A 20,083-nucleotide genomic window follows, 5' to 3' on the forward strand; every position below is an offset into this window, starting at 1 on the left:
GTAACCAAGCTCCCTTTACTCCTTCGTCTTTTGCACAATTTCTCCTACAAATATGGCACTTTGACGGGAACTAGGCCTTCTCTGGAGGCCTGATGAACTCACCATGTCAGTGCCAAGGTCAATACACAGGATGGTGACGGTGCCCAGGGGCAGAGGAATGTTGGCAATGATGAAGAGGAGGAATGGAGTGATCTCCGGGATATTACTGGTCAACGTGTAGGCAATGGACTTCTTCAGGTTATCGAAAATGAGTCGACCTGTGGGAGACAAGTTGCTCACAGTTATGTTAAATTCTGTAAGGTGTTTTTAATTTAGCTCACACCTTTTTCAACAGTAGCTCAAGGTAAGTTGCATTTGGGTAGGGTCATGGATTTGATATACCGCCTTTTGTGGTACAACCAAGCAGTTTACATTTATTATTACATGCAGGTATTTTCTCTGTGCCTAGTGGTCTCACAATGTAAGTTTTTGTACCTGGGGCAATTGAGGGTTAAGTGACTTGCCCAAGGTCACAAGGAGGCACAATAAGAATTGAACCCAGTTCCCCTGCTTCTCAGCCCACTGCACTATACATTAGGCTACTCCTTCACTCATTCAGGTACACTAGGTATTTCCCTGTCATAAGAACATAAGTGATTTCCTTATTGTCTAATTTCATGACCCCGTAACAACATAAGTATTGCCATACTGAGACAGACTGAAGGTCCATTAAGCCCTGTATCCTGTTTCCAACAGTAGCCAATCCAGGTCACAAGTACCTGTAAGATCCCAGAACAGAAAAACAAATTTTATGCTGCTTATCCTTGAATATGCAGTGGATTGTCCCCAAGTCCATCTTAATAATGGTTTATTAACTTTTCTTTTAAGAAATTATCCAAACTTCTTTAAACCCTGCTAAGCTTACTGCTTTTACCACATTCTTTGGCAACAAATTCCAGAATTTAATTACTCATTGAGTGAAGGAATATTTTCTATGATTTGTTTTAAATGTACTACTTAGTAGCTTCATTGTGTGCCCCTTAAGAGTTATTCTTTTTGGAAAGAGTAAATAAGCAAGGTGGGTGGATATAACTGTATAAACCCTGTTATGCAATTGTCTTTTAATCTTGTATGTGAGAAAATGGAAGGATAAGTGAGTTCTCCAAGATCACAAGGAGACACAGTGAGATCTGAACCTTGACTTCCTTGGTTCTCAGCCCACTGCTCTAACCATTAGACCACTCTTTGACTCAAATGATTTTGGTAGTGGTTTGCCCAGGCCTTTAAATCTGGCCAAAAGATTCATTTTGACTATATCTACCTAATTTCTGTTTATTACACCTCTTATTCACATCATACTACCACCTATCATCTGATATATAGAAATGCAACGTGCTCTATATTAGAGAGGACAGGAGTAAAAGTACTGAGAACCTGTGGTCCTATTTACTGGCATTTTTCTGAGGGTTTTGCCAAAGTCATACGTAATCCCATTCTTCTCAACATCAGACTTACCTTCCTCCACTCCCGTCACAATAGAGGCAAAGTTGTCATCCAGAAGAATCATATCTGCTGCCTGCTTAGAAACGTCAGAGCCAGCAATGCCCATAGCAATTCCAATGTCTGCTTTCTTCAGAGCCGGGGAGTCGTTCACTCCATCTCCCGTCACCGCCACAATGGCGCCCTGAAGTGGAAATGGAAATTAGGTCAATTATATTGAAGTTACAGGGTATCTTCCATCCCAATGAGATGCTTCTACACCACAACAGCAGCACATCAGAGTTATACGTAAATGGTACCAGACACAGCATCTGTTCATTGAGTCAACAAAGGCAGGGGGTGGGGGGTTGGAAAGAAAGGATGTTCCACTCAATACTTGGCCTTGACCTCATCCATTGAGGGAGTGTTAATGTGACAATGGTTATTTAGATCTTCAGTTGTGCCTGATTAAGTGGATGCATAGCAATTGTTCAGAGTGAATGGGTTGAACAAATGATAAAGGGATTAAATTATAGGTTGAATGGTATGAGGTGTGGTATACAATAGGGTATATGGAAATTACTCTATACAAGTAAAGGCCTTTGTAGAGGTTTTGATGTCTGGAGAGATTGTTCAAAGTATGTGGTGTTGTACTGGTCAGAAATGAAACAGTTAAAGGACTAAAAATGGACGTTCCAGTCATCACCCAATACAATGTCTAAAGAACAGGATAGGGGTGTACACACCCACTGAGGTCTGAAGGGGAACCATGGTGAGTGTTGCTGGTCCCTCACAAGGGACCATGATTCAGAAGCATTGATTACAGAGGGGGGAAGGGGAAAATAACCATGAAGATAATAGAAAATGAAGGTTCATGGCACAGCAGCCCAACAGAGGCAGGTTCCAACGGAGCTGAAAGCCCCATGGAGCAGTAGGGAAACTGCAGGATTAAAACTAAAGAAGGTGTCCTAGTTTATTTTTCTTCTAGATAGCTCTGGGAAAATAATTACTAAATGATTATTCATTTTCCCAGCATTTTGAGTTGGCTTGGGTGATTTGGTGGGAAATGCTGTGCGCTGTTATGTGCAGGACCCTGGTTTGATTACTGGGTCCTGCAGGAGGTGGCAATTTAAATTAATTATAGACTCTTCTAGACAGCCTATTCAATAAACAACTGATCTAGACAATTTACAGTAGTACGTAGCCAAAAGAAGATAAGCATTACATGATACTTAAAAACAACTATTCCATCTATTCACCAAATCCAATCAAACACTACCCATAAGGCAGTGCAAACAAATGAGCTGCAGTGGTAGCACTTGGAGTCCCTCAGGCTCTGGGGGGGTGGAATCAAATCCTGAGCATCATAGAAAGATTGGCATATTGTGGCCATGGCTAGGCTTAAAGTCATGTTGTTTGGGTCTCTGGAGGGAGTTGTGATCTGTGGCCCCCGGCTGAGATATGCCACTGTAATGGTTATGTTAAGATGGTAATGTATAAATGGGAGGAGGGAGGGGAGGTGGAAGGTTGTGTCATTGTAAGTAAAGGCTTATGGCATTATAGCCTGATATAAGCTGGTCTCAGCTGAGCTGAAAATATAAAGATGAAAGAGGAAACTGTCAGGCAGCCCTCAAAAATATATAGCTCAGAGCTACCCAAACTCACATCAGGGGTCATGGCCTAGACGGGCCCTCCATAGGACATCACTGGTCTGTATCGCCAGGGGGACGCATGCTTGGTAATGGGCCATAGAAAGATTGATAAGCGCTGCTGTAGCCTGTGCTATGTCAAATTATGAATTAAACCTTCTTGCAAACTTTCCTACAAATGGGTTTTTTATGATTGGAAAGGTTGAAACATTAGAAAGTTTGGATTAGAGATCCTTGGGTATAAAGATCAGTACAATGACGAGGAAGGACTTTCAGTGGAAGATCAGGCCATCAGGGTGATGCTCTGAGATCAAGGATGGGTCAGTGAGGATGTACATGGATGACACTATGGTACTGGAAACGGGGCAGTAAGGAGTAGGGTTTGATGATGCTTTGGGGGAAAGAATAGGGTACGAGCAACACAGGTTGTATTAATGATCCTTTTAGGCTTTGTGCCTAAATTGAAGTTATGCATAAAACACTAGCAGATGAGTCATAGAAGGTGGTCTTTCTATGCCTGTCCTGTCTAGTAATTGATGCACCCTAGTTTCCAAGTTTATTAAAATTTGATATACCACCTACAAACCAGCCTAGGAGGTTAACAATGTTAAAAACAATAATAATCTAAAAATGAAAGGAATGCCATTTGTATCAGGAAAGAAAGACGAAAGAAACACACACACACAAAATATCAGCAGATATAGGGTAGCTTCCACAGATGCCCACCCGGGGGCATGATGCAAAAGGGAGCACCCTCCAAAAACTTTAAGTACCAAAAGCAACAGTAAATAAAAAAAAAAATCTTCAATTGCTTCTTAAAAAGTGGTAAGGACAAAGGAGCCAGCTCTGTGGGTGCTTGAGCACCTCCAATATTGAACAAAGTCTTGGACTGTGTCCAGGAAGAGGTGATTTCTGTTAGGCTTAGCATCCCCAATAATTTAGAAAAGTTGGCTCCTCTGAGTAAGGACATTTCTAAGCATAAAGTAAGTGGCAATATATTCCACAAAGAAGGGCCAGACGCATGAAATGATCTGGCTCACAATAGAGCAGAAACAATTGCCCTAACGGAGGGAAGTACTAGTTGGTTCTATGAGGACGACCTAAGCACCCTCACAGGAATATAAGGAACCAACTGGCTCAAAAGATAATGAGGAATTCCTGAATTAAGTATCTTACAAACTAGATAAAGGATCTTAAAGGTTATGCTATAGTAACATAATAAGTGAAGGCAGATAAAGACCTGTATGGTCCATCCAGTCTGCCCAACAGTCCCATTCATTATCAATTCAAGATTAAATCAACAATGAACGTAAGAGGTGTGACATGATTATATTTACAAGAATTCATCAATAACTTAATGGCTAGTGTGCTGCAACCTGTATGACATCCACAATCCTGACCTGTCTTTGGCAGCCTTCCACAATGATGAGTTTCTGCTGTGGGGAGGTGCGGGCAAACACAATTTCAGTGTGGTTTTTAAGAAGGTCATCCAGCTGCTCGGCGGTCATATCTTTCAGGTCAGAACCATGGATCACACAGGCTTTGGCTTCCCTGGGTACCACAGACAGAAAAAAGGAACAGTGACAGGGTGTGTTAGTTACAGACCATCGGGAAGCTATGTCAGAGAGTCTAAGACAGAACTATTGACTGCTAGAGTAACCCAGTGCCAAGGGCCTCTTCCATTTATTTCAAAGCTCCTAAGTACATCACTTTATTTAACCTGTGTCTTGCTTAGCTTTCCTTTGTTCTACCTCTTGGTACCCTTCCTCCTTCATGCACCATCAAGCAGCAGAAGACATGAGACTTAACATGAAATGTTCAATACTGGTAGTAGTGGGGGAAAAAAAGATTAGCAAATCAATTTACAGACTGGTCAATATTCAAAATGATTTAACCGGCCAGTAATGGCCGCTGACCGGTTAAATCACTTGTGCAGGGCTATCCAGTAATTCTGCTGAACATTAGTAATTAGTGTCTAAGTGAAAGCCAGCTATTTTAGGGATGTTCCAGGGGCGGAGTCAGCACTTGGTTGGTTAAGTGCTGACTCCGCCCCTACCCTAGCTGAGCTATTTAACCATCTCTCTGACCTCATGTGCAACTTTCTTTAAATTAGTCCCCTTACTTTCTAACTCGCAGTGGCATTCCTAGGGGGGCTGGCACCCGGGGCAGATCGCCGATGCGCCCCGCCCCCCGGGTGCAGCGCCCCCCCCCCCCCCCCCCCCGATGCAGCGCGGACCCCCCCCGGCAAAACAACACCCCCGCGAAGGAACCCCCTCCCCCCCGCCGGGTGCACACTGCCGGGGGGGGGGGGGGTGCCGCGCGCGCCTTTCCTCTGTTGTTCGATGCTTCTTCTCTGCCCCGGAACAGGACCGCACCCACCGCCCCCCCCCCTAGGAACGCCACTGCTAACTCGGCTTACTCTTTTACCTATCTATATGTTCCATCTTTGCTTATACCCTACACTGTCAATTAAAATGTTCTATTACGTATTGTGTTGACATTGCAAGTAGTATACCATGCCATACTTTGTATTGTTACTTGAATATTTTTACTACTGTAATTGCCTATTGCTCATGTTTGATCTACTTTTACTGCACACTGCCTTGAGTGAATTCCTTCAAAAAGACTGTAAATAAATCCTAATAAATAAATAATTCAGCACTTAACCAGCCAGGGTAACCACATAAAATGGGATCACAGAAAACACAGTCCTATATTTATGCAACAATCCATGGCTAGTGAAGTTCTGAATATCAACTTAAGTGGCCATGTGGTAGCTGGCATTGCATAAACCAAATATCAAATGCCGAAGCCCTGACATGGCCAAGCATTGTCTATCCAGAGGTCAAGAAAACATTGTGTGTGCAGTCAGTCTTTTGTTTCCCCCAAATGTAATTCTATGCAAAATAATCCCTGTTTCAAAATGAATTTCACTGGAAAATTAGGGCCTGTGCAGGATGGTTGGTTTAGTAGTGACAGTAGTATGCCTGTGTCTGAACTGAGCTGGTTTTTATGGTCAAGCAGGGAGGGAAAGTTCAGTTTTCTTCCCCTGGATCTGGGCATGATCCATCTTGAGTTTCCACTTTGGCCCGATTGATACCTATGTGACTCCTGTGCCGTTTCCGGGGCCTCAGAGATATTCTCTTTTGGAGTGGCAAGTTGTGCAGGAAGATCAGAGCCCTCCTCAGAGGGTGTCATCATATCCCCTGAAGAGAGAGTCCTTTGCGCCAATATAGAGAACAGTCAGTTGCTGCCCCCGGTGATGTGGTTCCTGTGACTGCAGGCAGGAGGAGAGAGAATCCACCCTGACTCCAGAAAGGTGAAATTTTTATCTGCAGGCCACGGAGGTGTAAAGAGGAGTCCAGAGGTGCTCATGTGTGTTTGGAGCAGAAGATGAATTATTGGACTTTGTGCATAAGATCTTGCTAAAACCTCTGAGAAATCCTCTACCCTTGTCAGAACACAGCAACCAGGCTTTCGTTATTCCATTCTAATTCAGAAGCCAGGATCCAGAATTGTATGGCATAGTTACCCAGGGTTTGTGATCCTTGTTGTAGTTTAAGAAGCTCTGAGGCTGTGGAAAAGGTCTTATCAGGCTACTCAAAAATCCTGCAGAACTGATCCAGAAACCCACTTAAGTTGTTCAGCACAACATCATTCCGCTCCCACAGTGCAGATGCCCACGCTAGGGCCGGAACTGAAAGAAGTGAAATAATATATGCCACTCGGGCTCTGTCAGAGGTGGTCCATGCGTGAAACTCAATGATTTGGCACTGATTGAGGAACCCCCCTGCAGGTTTTCAGGTCCCCATCATACTGGGGGGGGGGGGGGGGGAATTGAATGCCAGAGGTAGTCAGAGCAGCAACTGGGACAGAACTGGCTCCCATGGCCTGATGCGCTACAGTCCCTTGGAGGTGATCCATGTGCTGAGTCAAGTTCTGGACCGTACCTGAAAGCTGCTGGAGCAACTGCCCAGCTGGTGACTCAGTTCAGCTCATGGTTTCCGCAAATCCATCACAGGATTAGAAGGTGAGCCCTTGGGCCACCGCTGAGCCCCACCTGGCAGATCAGGAGGGTCCTGCCCTGGTTGATGGTGGAAGAGTCCAGCCCAGGGAAACTGGTGGCAGGAACTCGTGAGTGAAAGGCAAAGGTGTCAAGCAGTACTGAAACTGAGGTGTAGCGCAGAGCTGGGGATTAGGGCGCTGAGCTGAGACTAGAGCACTGAGTAGAGACTGGAGCGCTGAACAGAGGCTGAGACTAGAAACTGGATGGAAGGCAGGCAGGTCCGAGGAGAGGACAAGGCAAGGAAAGCCGGCAGCAATATGCACATACAAGCGCTAGGTGACCTTACAGAAGTAAGGCGGAGGGGAATCTGAGTGTTTAAATACCCCCCACCAGATGATATCATCGAGGAACGCAGGAAACTGCTTCGGACTGCTGGGCCTTTAAATCTAGTGCTGTGGCCCCCTACTGACGTCTCGATGCTGAGGGGCGAGGCTGGAGAGCGTCGGGCCAGTTGAAGATGGCACTCGCTGATGAGGGCGATGAAGATGTCCCGCGGTGAGTTGGGGGTCCAGAGCACGGCCGGGGGCATGACTGCTTATCATCAAGCACCCTAGAGATCTGCCCAATTAGTACTTTAAAAATTGTTTCCTTCTGGTTATGTCTGCCTCACATCCTCCTTACATTCCTCTGGTTCTGGCTGTTCCATTGTATCTCTCTACTGGTTGGTACCAAACAGTTTCTCTGCCTCTCCTGTGAACTTCTCCCTCGGATTTCTGCTCCCCAGATGCATAACTGTATATTGTTTTGCACTAAACCTTAACTGTCAAGCACTCAAGCATCCCTTGAGGTTCTTTCAGATGACTCATTCTCAGGCCTATGTACCGAGCTGTGAAAAGGCAAACAATGCATGAAATCAGAAAATTATGCATCTTATTGGCAATTTGGCAGGTTAAATCAGGTGCACCCTGAATTCTAAAGTAATGAGGTCTGTTGCATGCAAAGCAGATCATTATTATGCAAAAGGAGTAGCACAGTTTCTGAAAACTTTGCAGAATGAGCTACTCCTGAAAAGTTGCTATTATTATTATTATTTATTGCATTTGTATCCCACATTCCCCCACCTATTTGCAGGCTCAGTATGGCTTACATAGATTTGATATCATTGTCATAGCTGGACATCAGATACAGTTAGTTATGTGCGGCGATTAGGAAGGGGAGAGGGAAGAAGGAAGAGAGTTGTTAAGGTAGTTATAGAGGGTACATAAGTACATAAGTATTGCCATACTGGGAAAGACCAAAGGTCCATCAAGCCCAGCATCCTGTTTCCAACAGTGGCCAATCCAGGTCACAAATACCTGACAAGATCCCCAAAATGTACAAAACATTTTATACTGCTTATCAACAGAAATAGTGGATTTTCCCCAAGTCCATTTAATAACGGTCTATGAACTTTTCCTTTAGGAAGCTGTCCAAACCTTTTTTAAACTCCGCTAAGCTAACCACCTTTACCACATTCTCTGGCAACGGATTCCAGAGTTTAATTACACGTTGAGTGAAGAAACATTTTCTCTGATTCGTTTTAAATTTACTACATTGTAGCTTCATCGCATGCCCCACGGTCTTAGTATTTTTGGAAAGCGTGAACAGACGCTTCACATCTACCCGTTCAACTCCACTCATTATTTTATAGACCTCTATCATATCTCCCCTCAGCCGCCTTTTCTCCAGGCTGAAGAGCCCTAGCCGCTTTAACCTTTCCTCATAGGGAAGTCATCCCATCCCCTTTATAATTTTCGTCACCCTTCTCTGCACCTTTTCTAATTCCACTATATCTTTTTCGAGATAACAATCTCTGCCTTGTTCCATAATTGAGTGGACTTAGTGAAGTTATAGGTTTTCATTGTAGGCCTTGTTGAAGAAGAATGTTTTCAGAGATTTTCGAAACATAGTTGTTTCTTTGATTGCTTTCAGGTCTGTAGGTAATGCATTCCATATCTGCGTGCTCTTGTAAGAGAAGGTAGTGGCGTGCATCAGCTTGTATTTAAGTCCTTTGCAGCTGGGGTAGTGCAGGTTGAGAAATTTGCGGGATGATCTTGTGGCGTTTCTGGGAGGTAGGTCCACGAGGTTTAGCGTATAGATTGGGGCGTCTGCATGAATGATTTTGTGTACAATTGTGCTATACCTCAAGAGGTATACTTAACTGTCTTTCATGAGCATCACCATGCTTTGGTGCCTGGCATTGGTCCTGGGAGGGACTGTATTGTTAAAGAGGCTAAAACCTCTATCGTGTAACACTCTTCCAAAAATCCCTAGTGGTCAATGTTACCAAAAAGAAGTCCCCTCGCTTCTCTTGTCAACTTGGCATATAAGTATTTATTTATTTATTTATTTATTTATTTGTAACATTTATATCCCACATTTTCCCAGCCATTAGCAGGCTCAATGTGGCTTACATAATACCGTAAAGGCAATCGGCAAGTCCGGTAGATGTTAAACAAATACAATTTAAAATAAGGGTTAGGTAAGGTTAGAGTAAAAAGGTACAAAAAGAGACAAGGAAATAAAGGAATATATAATGTCCAATGCGATGTAAGGTATTGATGAATTGTAGAGTTGAGGCCGGTAGGGTAGGCCTTGCAAAACAGATAGGTCTTTAATGATCGCCTGAAGTTTTGATGGTCGTGAATCGCTTTCACACTCTTTGGTTGTGCATTCCACATTTGTGTACTTAAGTAAGAAAAATTGGATGCATAGGTTGATTTGTATCTGACTCCAAAGCACCTTGGATAGTGGAGGTTCAAATAAGTACATGGCACTCTGGTTCTGTTTCTGGTTGGAAGATCTATCAAGTCAATCATATATCCTGGGGCATCACCGTAGACAATCTTGTGGACCAACGAGCAGATTTTGAAGGTAATGCGTTTCTTGATTGGGAGCCAGTGCAGTTTTAATCGGAGAGGTTTAGCGCTATCGAATCATGTTTTATCGAATATCAGCCTGGCAGCTGTGTTTTGGGCTGTCTGGAGTTTCTTCAAAAGCTGTACTTTACCCGCATATAATCCATTGCAGTAATCTGCGTGGCTCAAAACCATTGATTGTATCAAGTTACGGAATATTTCCCTCGAGAAGTAAGGTCTTATACGTTTAAGTTTCCACATAGAATGAAACATCTTCTTTATAATGGAGTTATCTTGGCTCTCAAGTGTAAGATGGCTATCAATAGTAACACCTAAGATTTTGAAACTATCAGAAATATGAAGAGAATAAAAAGATAGGGTTGTGGGTTTATAATTATTGTATGGAGATGAGAGGATAAGACAATGTGTTTGTAAAAGCTGCAGGCCGTCACATTAACCCCACTCAGTATAAGATTCCCCCTTCCCCTGCACAGTTCCCCCCATGACACCCAACCAGCTTACCCCATAGCCTGGGATTTTTATGGGGCAGATGTACAATTAAATAAGAGTTGGCCTACTGGGTCAGATCAAAGATCCATCTAGCCCAATATCTTGTTTTCAACAGTGGCCAGTCAAGGTCACAAGTACCTGGCAGAGTCCCAAAAAGTGGCAAGGTTTCATGCTTCTTACCCCCGGTGATAAGCAGCATCTTTCCCCAGGTCTGCCTTAATAACGGTTTCCTCCAGGAATTTTCCAAACATCTAAACTCAGCTCAATAACTACTTTTACCACATCCTCCAGCAATGAGTTCCAGAGCTTCAATATTTGTTGAATGAAAAATGTTTTCCTGTTTGGTTTAAATAGACTATTTAGTAGCTTAAGAACATAAGCATTGCCATACTGGGACAGACCGAAGGTCCAACAAGCCCAGTATCCTGTTTCCAACAGTGGCCAATCCAGGTCACAAGTACCTAATAAGATCCCAGAACAGCAAAACAGATTTTATGCTGCTTATCCTAGACTATGCAATGGATTTCCCAAATCCATCTTAATAATGGCTTAATTTTCTTTTAGGAAATTATCCAAACCTTTTTTAAACCCTGCTAAGCTAACTGCTTTTACCACATTCTCTGGCAACGAATTCCAGAGTTTAATTACATGTTGAGTGAAGAAATATTTTCTCCGATTTGTTTTAAATGTACTATTTAGTAGCTTCTTTGCATGCAATTCACATCTACCTGTTCCACTCCACTCATTATTTTATAAACCTCTATCATATCTCCCCTCAGCTGTCTCTTCTCCAGGCTGAAGAACCTTAGTCACTTTAGCCTTTCCTTATAGGAAAGTCATCCCATCCCCTTTATCATTTTCATCACCCTTCTCTGTACCTTTTCAAATTCCACTATATCTTTTTTGAGATGCTGTGACCAGAACTGCACAAAGTATTCAAGGTGCGGTCGCACCATGGAGCGATACAAAGGCATTATAACATTCTCAGTTTTGTTTTCCATTCCTTTCCTAATAATTCCTAACATTCTATTTGCTGTCTTAGCTGCTGCTGCACATTGAAATGAGGGTTTCAACGTTTCATCAACGATGACTCCTAGATCCTTTTCCTGGGCAGTGACTCCTAATGTGGAACCTTGCATCACGTAACTATGGTTTGGGTTCCTCTTTCCCACATGCAGCACTTTGCATTAAAAGTTATCTGCCATTCGGATGCCCAGTCTTTCAGTCTCATAAGATCCTCTTGCAATTTGAATAATTTTGTGTCATCAGCAAATTTATTTACCTCACTAGTTATTTCCAGCTCTAGATCATTTATAAATATGTTTAAAAGCAGCGGTCCCAGCACAGACCCTTGGGAAACCCCACTATGTACCCTTCTTCATTGAGAATACTGACCATTTAACCCTACTCTCTGTTTTCTATCTTTTATTCAGTTTTTAATCCACAATAGGACATTGCCTTCTATCCCATGACTTTCTAATTTCCTCAAGAGTCTTTCACGGAGTACTTTGTCAAATGCCTTTTGAAAATTCAGATACACAATATCGACCGGCTCACCTTTATCCACGTGTATGTTCACCCCTTTATTATAGTTTTTGTATGTTTTGAACGAGTAAATAATTGATTTGCGTTTGCTCGTTCCACTGCATTCAGGATTTTACAGACCTCTATCATATCTCCCCTTAGCTGCCTTTTCTCCATCACTCCTTCATCCCCTCCCCAATAGTGAAACCAAAATGGCACTGCTGACCCTAGGCTCTCCTTTGCCTTGCTTGGCACATCAATCACAATCAAAAGATTTTGAGAGCTCCATAAAAGCCCTACCTGGGGTTGACCTGATTGAGGGGAATGTTCAGTCGGTCAGCTATGTCCTCCACTGTTTCGTTGCCTTCTGAAATGATACCTACTCCTTTGGCTATGGCTTTGGCTGTGATGGGATGGTCACCAGTAACCATGATCACCTTGAAAGAAAATTTAAAACAACACATTAAAAGATGCCAACTGGTCTAGAATACTTTGATGAAGGAATATGGGGAAGTTGAGTTCATCGGTGTCAAACTTAAACCCAGTGCACTGCACTGAGCCCGGATACTCAAGGCTGAGCTGTTTCCGGTCACCGGCACTGAATATCTGTTTTAATCTGGCCAGTTTCAATTTAACCAGCCACGCCGATTTTCAAAGTTGGTGAAGTTGGAGCCGGCCAAAATTATTCTATGTATTGCAGTGGCCAAATATGACCACCAAACTGAGCCAGCTCAGCGGTGAAAATCGCTGGATATCCAGTTATATCGGCCGATATAACCGGCTATCTTTAAACAGCGATATTCAGCGCCGGATAGCCGGCGAAGTGCCGTTTCGCCGGCCAAATCGTTTTCAATATTGGCTCATAGAGAATTTGAGTAGAACCAAAATTAGAACTTAGTCACGAAGAGACAGCGACCCGGTTCTAATTCCATCTCTTTAATAACTGCTGGGGAGAACCATTTGACTATAGAGTCCTCTGACTGCCATAGTACTCTTGCCAGAGTGGTCTATAGACAGAGCTGGGGAGGAGCTGGTGCTTATCTGGACAGCAGCAATTTTTAGTACCACTATCCATATATAGGTATCGGTGTAATACAGGCCACAGAAAAAGCCATGCTACTTGTATCTTGATTGGCTATCCAGATAGAGGCTGAATATCGCTGCTACTGGCTCTGACTGCAAGCTCCAGATGTTCGACAGTAGCCATTCTATGGATATGCCTGGAATTCTAGTGGAAACAGCACCACCCACTGGCAGGACTGTAGATGGAGGACCCCTGCTGAGCTTAGAGGGAACAGTGACCTGCCTCCACTGCATGCAAATCTCTCTCATGAATATTCATTGTGGATATCCTGAAAACCTGACTGGCAGAGGTGCCTCCAGGACCAGGTTTGGGCACTAGCTGGTTAAGAGCCAAGGAATATCAGCAGATATCCCCCGCACGAGTAATTCAAACAGTCAGGAACCTCTCCCCGGTTAACTTGTTTTGAACATCAACCCCAATGTTTATTAACAGACTTGCTAGGGTTTGACGGCTAAGCCATTTACAAAGAAAGCTGTGATAATATGGGAGATCCTGGTGAGAGAGAAAGAGACAAAGTGAGACAAAAAAGACAGGAATTAGAAAAAGAAAGATGGGAAAAGGTAAAGGAACTGTGAAAGGTAGAAAATAGAATGAAGATAGAATAGGTGAGAAAGGAATGAAAGATGTTTGAGGGAACATGATAGAGGGGTGGCCAGGTACACCAGGATGGGCTTTTGGGGTTTGTACCTTGATCCCTGCACTCCTGCACTTCCCCACCGCGTCTGGCACAGCAGCCCGAGGGGGGTCGATCATGGACATGAGGCCGACGAAACACAGGTTGTCTGTGGGGAAGTTGAGTTCATCGGTGTCAAACTTAAACCCACGAGGAAACTTATCGTGTGGCAAATAGCTGTGACAGAAACCTAGGGGGAGAAAAGAAGGAGAATTAATGGGGAACTGCTGGGCAACAAAAATCTTCTGCAGCATCGTAGTCTCCTTTCAAAGGGATCTGTCGGAATTTCTGCATGTCTTTTAGCCGACCAAGGGATTCCTTTGTACAAGAAAATGTGGGTTTTAGCACACTAGACTGCAGTAACACCTAGCTCGTGTTGAACAGCCTGTGTAATAAAAGTCCAACATTAACTATTTAGCATGGGATGGAGCGAGAACCAGGCAGGATACGGGCAGAGATTGGGCACGTTGCAGTCAGCGCACGGTAGATACTGGGTGCTGTCAAGTGTGCACGTAACGCAGATGCACCTAACGCCAACTCAATAGATTAGGAGCATCCGCACTCATAGAGCCTGAAAGTAAAACGTGTTAAAGAACACGTCTCTGCGAAAACTGCAGGGGGAATGCTGGACAGGCCTCCAACAGTTACTGGAGTTGCTTTTAGCTATTAACCCATGTTAGGTGCAAGACCCTAAAACTCTTTAGTAAACATACCTCATAGAGATTAATTAGGCACTTCGCGGTTTTGTATGTACATATGTGTGTGTCTGTGGAAGTTCTTGTCTGAGAGATAAAGAAACTCATCCGAACATTACATGCAGAGTCAGCGGCAGAGCTGGGATTAGAATCAAAGCTAACAGAGTTAGTGTGACTTTCCCCCAAGTTCATATAAGATCAGGGGCAGAGCTGGGATTAGAACTGAGGCATGAGGAGATACTGGCCCAAGGTCACATACCTCCAGATATTCAGACCACGGGAGATAGCGTGCACTGCACTGAGCCCGGATACTCAAGGCTGAGCTGTTTCCGGTCACCGGCACTGAATATCTGTTTTAATCTGGCCAGTTTCAATTTAACCAGCCACGCCGATTTTCAAAGTTGGTGAAGTTGGAGCCGGCCAAAATTATTCTATGTATTGCAGTGGCCAAATATGACCACCAAACTGAGCCAGCTCAGCGGTGAAAATCGCTGGATATCCAGTTATATCGGCCGATATAACCGGCTATCTTTAAACAGCGATATTCAGCGCCGGATAGCCGGCGAAGTGCCGTTTCGCCGGCCAAATCGTTTTCAATATTGGCTCATAGAGAATTTGAGTAGAACCAAAATTAGAACTTAGTCACGAAGAGACAGCGACCCGGTTCTAATTCCATCTCTTTAATAACTGAGGGGTCTTCTAATCAGCTGCGTTAGGCGCTAATATTGGCCTAACACGGGATGCATTAAACTGTTCCGTGCTGGTTTTGCCATGTGCACATGTTAACCATGCAGTAATTGGGTTTTCTAGTATATTTTATTTGAGGGGGCGTGTCAAGGGGCGGAGAGTGGGTGTTCCTGCGCTAACCAGTTAACACATCTACGTTACCAAGTGCTAATTGGTTAGTGCAAGGATAACATGGGATCCCTTACCGTGGAGGAGTGGCCTGGTGGTTAGGGTGGTGGACTTTGGTCCTGAGGAACTGAGTTCAATTCCCGGCACAGGCAGCTCCTTGTGACTCTGGCAAGTCACTTAACCCTCCATTGACCACCGCATAGAGCCTGCCATGAGTGGGAAAGTGCGGAGTACAAATGTAACAAAAAAAAAATAGGTGGTGGTCAGTGCGCCCGCGGTAATTGTTTTAAAATGCCACATGCTAATGGCAACATTAGCACATGGCCATTATTGGAAACAATAGAAAATTGAGGTTTTAATGGCCTTAGCGCACAGAAAAGACCCGCTTAAGGGCATCCTAAGGCCAATTTTTACCGCAGCTTTAGTAAAAGGAACCCAGAGTGATCTAATCACATCTTTAAAACTTAAATCTGGAATCTAGAACTGCATCTCCCTCAAGGACTCCTTTCTTTTTGGTTCTTCTATACTCCCCTGGCAGGGCCGTGCCAACACAGTAAGCGCGGTAAGCACCGCAGGGGGGCGCCTGCCTTCAAGGGCGCCGCGCCGTAGTTGTATTTTTTTTAAAAAAACCTTACTCCTCCGCTCCATCCCCGATTCCCCGGTGCTTTAAATTTACCTCACTCCGCCTGTCTGACGTCTCTCCACCAGCCTTCCCTTCGCTCGTTCGTTCCCTCTGTGTCCCGCCCTCAAGGAAATGACGTCAGAAGAAGGCGGGACACAAAGGGAACGAACGAGCAAAGGGAAGGCTGGTGGAGAGACGTCAGACAGGCAGCGCTTTCACTGACGTTGCGCAGATGTCGGAGGCGGAGAGAGGTAAATTTAAAGCGCCGGGGAATCGGGGGGGGGGGGGCGCGCCAACTAATAGTCTGCAGGGGGGCGCCAGAGACCCTAGGCACGGCCCTGTCCCCTGGAGTCAGATCTGGCAACTCTGACACCCAGTCCCGGATAATTGCGACTCTTTTGGGAATGGACTCACCTAGGACTCTTTCCCCAAGTCCTCCCAGTTCGAAATAGGCATTCTGAAAGGCTTCTTTCAGCTCCTCATCCAGCGGCTGCTCCTGGCCCTGAAGAAGGATGGTAGAGCAACGGTCCAGGATCCTTTCAGGTGCTCCTTTCATCACCAGAATGTACCCCTCAGGGTTATCTGCCCGCTCGTGAATCGACAGCTGGAAACAAGCAGGCAACACTTAACACCCGCACCGCACGCAGTCACCACACTGAAAACAAGCATTCAGACTCTTCACAGCAAAATAGGGGCCAGCTTTTCAGAATGAAAAAAATATCCCTTGTAAATTATACATTTTGTTCCCTCACCTTCCATTAAAATGCATCAAACCTGATTAATACATGTGAGGGTTTTGTTCAGTGCTGTTTCAGAAGTCTGTGGCAGGTTTTTTAATTAAGTTTTTATTTGCTTTATGAGTTTTTGCCCCCCCCCCCCTTCCCACCATGTTCTTTCCTGGACCCTGTAACTGCACAGTGCATTCGTGTTCTCAGCCCCTGGGGCTTCCATAAAATGAAACAGCAGTAACACGTGAAATTAGTTTGTGGTGGTGATGTTCCCAGAAAGTTTGGGAGGCTCATCTGAGCTCCGAGTTCTGATTTTAATGTCTCAGAACTACACATTGATAAAGAAAAATACGTAGACCCTGAATCTTTAACAGGATGCTTGCTTACAGAATACTGCCGTCTATATGGGTAGCCTAATGGTTAGTGCAGCAGCCTATGGAACTGGGTTCAATAACCCCTGTAGTTCCCTGTGACCCCAGGCAAGTCACCTAACCCCCCATTGCCCCAGGTATGAAATTCAGATTGTGAGCCCACTGGGGATGAATAAAGTACCTGCATATAATAAATGTAGATGATTTGAAAAGAAGCTGACTCAATTTTCAAGTGAGCAAACGCAGTGATTGCTAAGATCGGTCCCTGTCAGTGGCGTAGGAAGGGGGGGCGGTGGGGCGGTCCGCTCCGGGTGCATGCCGCTGAGTGGGTGTCGGTTCCTCTGGTTCCATGCTCTATCTGCCCCGGAACAGGTTACTTCCTGTTCCGGGGCAGAGAGAGCAGGGAACCAGCGGAGCCAACGCAGCTCCCAGCGACGTGCACTCGGGGTGGAGCGGCCCTCCCTCCCGTCCTTTTTCCTACGCCAGTGGTAAGAATGCGCTCCGGGGGGGGGGGGGGGTGCCGTGCTGCACCCGGGGGGGGGGGGGGTATGCAGCGGCGACCCGCCCCGGGTGTCAGCCGCCCTCGCTACAGCACTGGTCCCTGTAATCCCTGAAGCAGCAGTTCAGCAAAACGCTGGCCGCCGTCAGAGGGATCAAGTCTTCAGTTAAAACAGATAAGTTCTGTTTCTAATCCATTTTCTATGGAGAGAGTGGTTGAGGCCTGGAATGTCCTCCCGAGGGAGGTGGTGGAGAAAAAAAGCTGTGGCAGACTTCAAAATGGCGTGGGATGAACACAGAGGATCTCTAATTAGAAAATGAATGGTATAAAAAAAACAAAACTTAAAGGGCTGCAAGTGTATTTGCATTTCAAATGGTGCTTAGATGGTGACTCTGGCTGTATCAACTAAGGCTGGTGCTGGTCTGGCTTGTACGGTCTGAGTCCTGCATATAGCAGTCCAGTTTAGGATGGGCTGGAGAGAGCTTTGACGGAAACTCCAGCAATTTGGAACGCGAGGACAGAGCCGGGCAGACTTTTACAGTCTATGTTCCAGAAACGACAAAGAAAGACCATGACTACTACTACTACTACTATTTAGCATTTCTATAGCGCTACAAAGCGTAGGCAGCGCTGCACAAACACAGAAGAAAGACAGTCCCTGCTCAAAGAGCTAATAATCAAATAGACAAAAAATAAAGCAAACAAATCAATTAATGTGTACAGGAAGGAAGAGAGGAGGGTAGGTGGAGGCGAGTGGTTACAAGTGGTTACGAGTCAAAAGCAATGTTAAAGAGGTGGGCTTTCAGTCTAGATTTAAAGGTGGCCAAGGATGGGGCAAGACGTAGGGGCTCAGGAAGTCTATTCCAGGCATAGTATATAATATAAAGTATATAATCTCACGTTTATTGCTGATTTAATCTTGAACTGATAATGAGTATGGCTGTTGAGCAGACTGGATGGACCAATCAGGTCTTTATCTGCCATCACTTACTATGTTACTATGTAATGATTTTTCACTGCAGTTTTTTTTTTATGCCTCTGAAGTAATTGCCCAAAATCTGCTGCTGGAGGTTGGGCTCTGAACCTTTTTCCTCCATTTTGTTGTTTAATTTTTACTTTAGCTCTGTCTTTGTATTGCGGTATTGAGCATAACGAATGGGGGTAAATTAATAGGCCTAGTCTTGTTTTGTTGGTATATAATTTATTTATTTATTTATTTATTTATTGCATTTGTATCCCACATTTTCCCACCTATTTGCAGGCTCAATGTGGCTTACATAGTTTTGTTAACATTGTCGTTCCAGGATATCAGATACAGTTAGTAATGTGCAGAGATTAAGTAAAGAAGAAAGAAGGGAGTAATTAGGGTAGGTATAGAAGCTGGGCTTTCATAACTGAGTGGGTTGGTGAAGTGGATTAGTGAGGTTATAGGTTCTCATTGTAGGCCTTATTGAAGAAGTATGTCTTCAGAGATTTGCGAAAGATAGTTGTTTCGTTGATTGTTTTCAGGTCTGTAATTAATAAATGTAAACCACTTTGGTGTATCAAATTCATGACCCTTTACATAAATGGCAGTTGCATGCTTAGCCGTGATTCTCTAATTACAGGCTAAAATGCTATTGCATGTAAATTGCTAGAGGGCAGAGACAACATTTATGCAGACGACTTCCAGAATACTCTAAACTGCACACACAAATGTCACATCTAAGTGCTAACATTTACAGGAGCCACAGACCTGTTGTAAACATCAGCGCCTACATTTCAGCACAGGATGAAACAGGGTAGGGCTAAATGGCAATTTTTCTCATTAGAGGAGGGTGAATAGTGGAGTGCCACAGGGATCTGTATTGGGACTGGTGTTATTTAACATATTTATAAATGATCTGGAAATCGGAACAACGAGTGAGATGATTAAATCTGCAGAAGACAGAAAACTATTCAAAGTTGTTAAAATGGAAGACTGGACATCAAAATGGCAGATGAAATTTAATGTGAACAAATGCAAAGTGATGCACATTGGGAAGACAAATCCAAAGCATAGTTACCTGATGCTAGGGTCCACGGTAGGAGTCAGCACCCAAGAAAAAGATCTAGGTGTCATTGTAGATTAGATTGTCTATTAGATTGTAAGCTCTTTGAGCAGGGACTGTCTTTGTTCTATGTTTCTGCAGCGCTGTGTACGCCTTGTAGCGCTATAGACATGCTAAATAGTAGTAGTAGTAGTAATAAGTAGTAGTAGTAGTCTTTGAGATTCCGGAATCTTGCTGCTCTTTGGGATTCTGCACAGAATGTTGCTACAGTGGGACTCCGGAATCTTGCTACTCTTTGAGATTCTGCACGGAATCTTGCTACTCTTTGTCCTTTTCCCTTATTTGTCCTGTCTGTCCTGATTAGATTGTAAGCTCTTTGAGCAGGGACTGTCTTTCTTCTATGTTTCTGCAGCGCTGCGTACGCCTTGTAGCGCTATAGAAATGCTAAATAGTAGTAGTAGTAGTAATTGTAGATAATACAC

At 44.3% G+C, this 20,083-nt stretch overlaps 1 protein-coding gene across 1 annotated transcript in view; it reads right to left on the reverse strand.

Moving 5' to 3' along the window:
• LOC115457615 (sodium/potassium-transporting ATPase subunit alpha-2) overlaps window positions 1–20,083 on the reverse strand; it is a 116,106-nt gene that overhangs the window by 17,049 nt on the left and 78,974 nt on the right. The window contains exons 12-17 of the mRNA XM_030187105.1: window positions 16,388–16,577; window positions 13,816–13,991; window positions 12,345–12,481; window positions 4,508–4,658; window positions 1,495–1,663; window positions 103–257 (exon numbers count right to left, since the gene is read on the reverse strand). Of these exons, the coding sequence (XP_030042965.1) occupies window positions 103–257; window positions 1,495–1,663; window positions 4,508–4,658; window positions 12,345–12,481; window positions 13,816–13,991; window positions 16,388–16,577 (978 nt within the window). The remainder of the gene's footprint in view (window positions 1–102; window positions 258–1,494; window positions 1,664–4,507; window positions 4,659–12,344; window positions 12,482–13,815; window positions 13,992–16,387; window positions 16,578–20,083) is intronic.

This window comes from Microcaecilia unicolor, chromosome 14 (genome assembly GCF_901765095.1).
Source record: "Microcaecilia unicolor chromosome 14, aMicUni1.1, whole genome shotgun sequence".
Classification (NCBI taxonomy): Eukaryota; Metazoa; Chordata; class Amphibia; order Gymnophiona; family Siphonopidae; genus Microcaecilia; species Microcaecilia unicolor.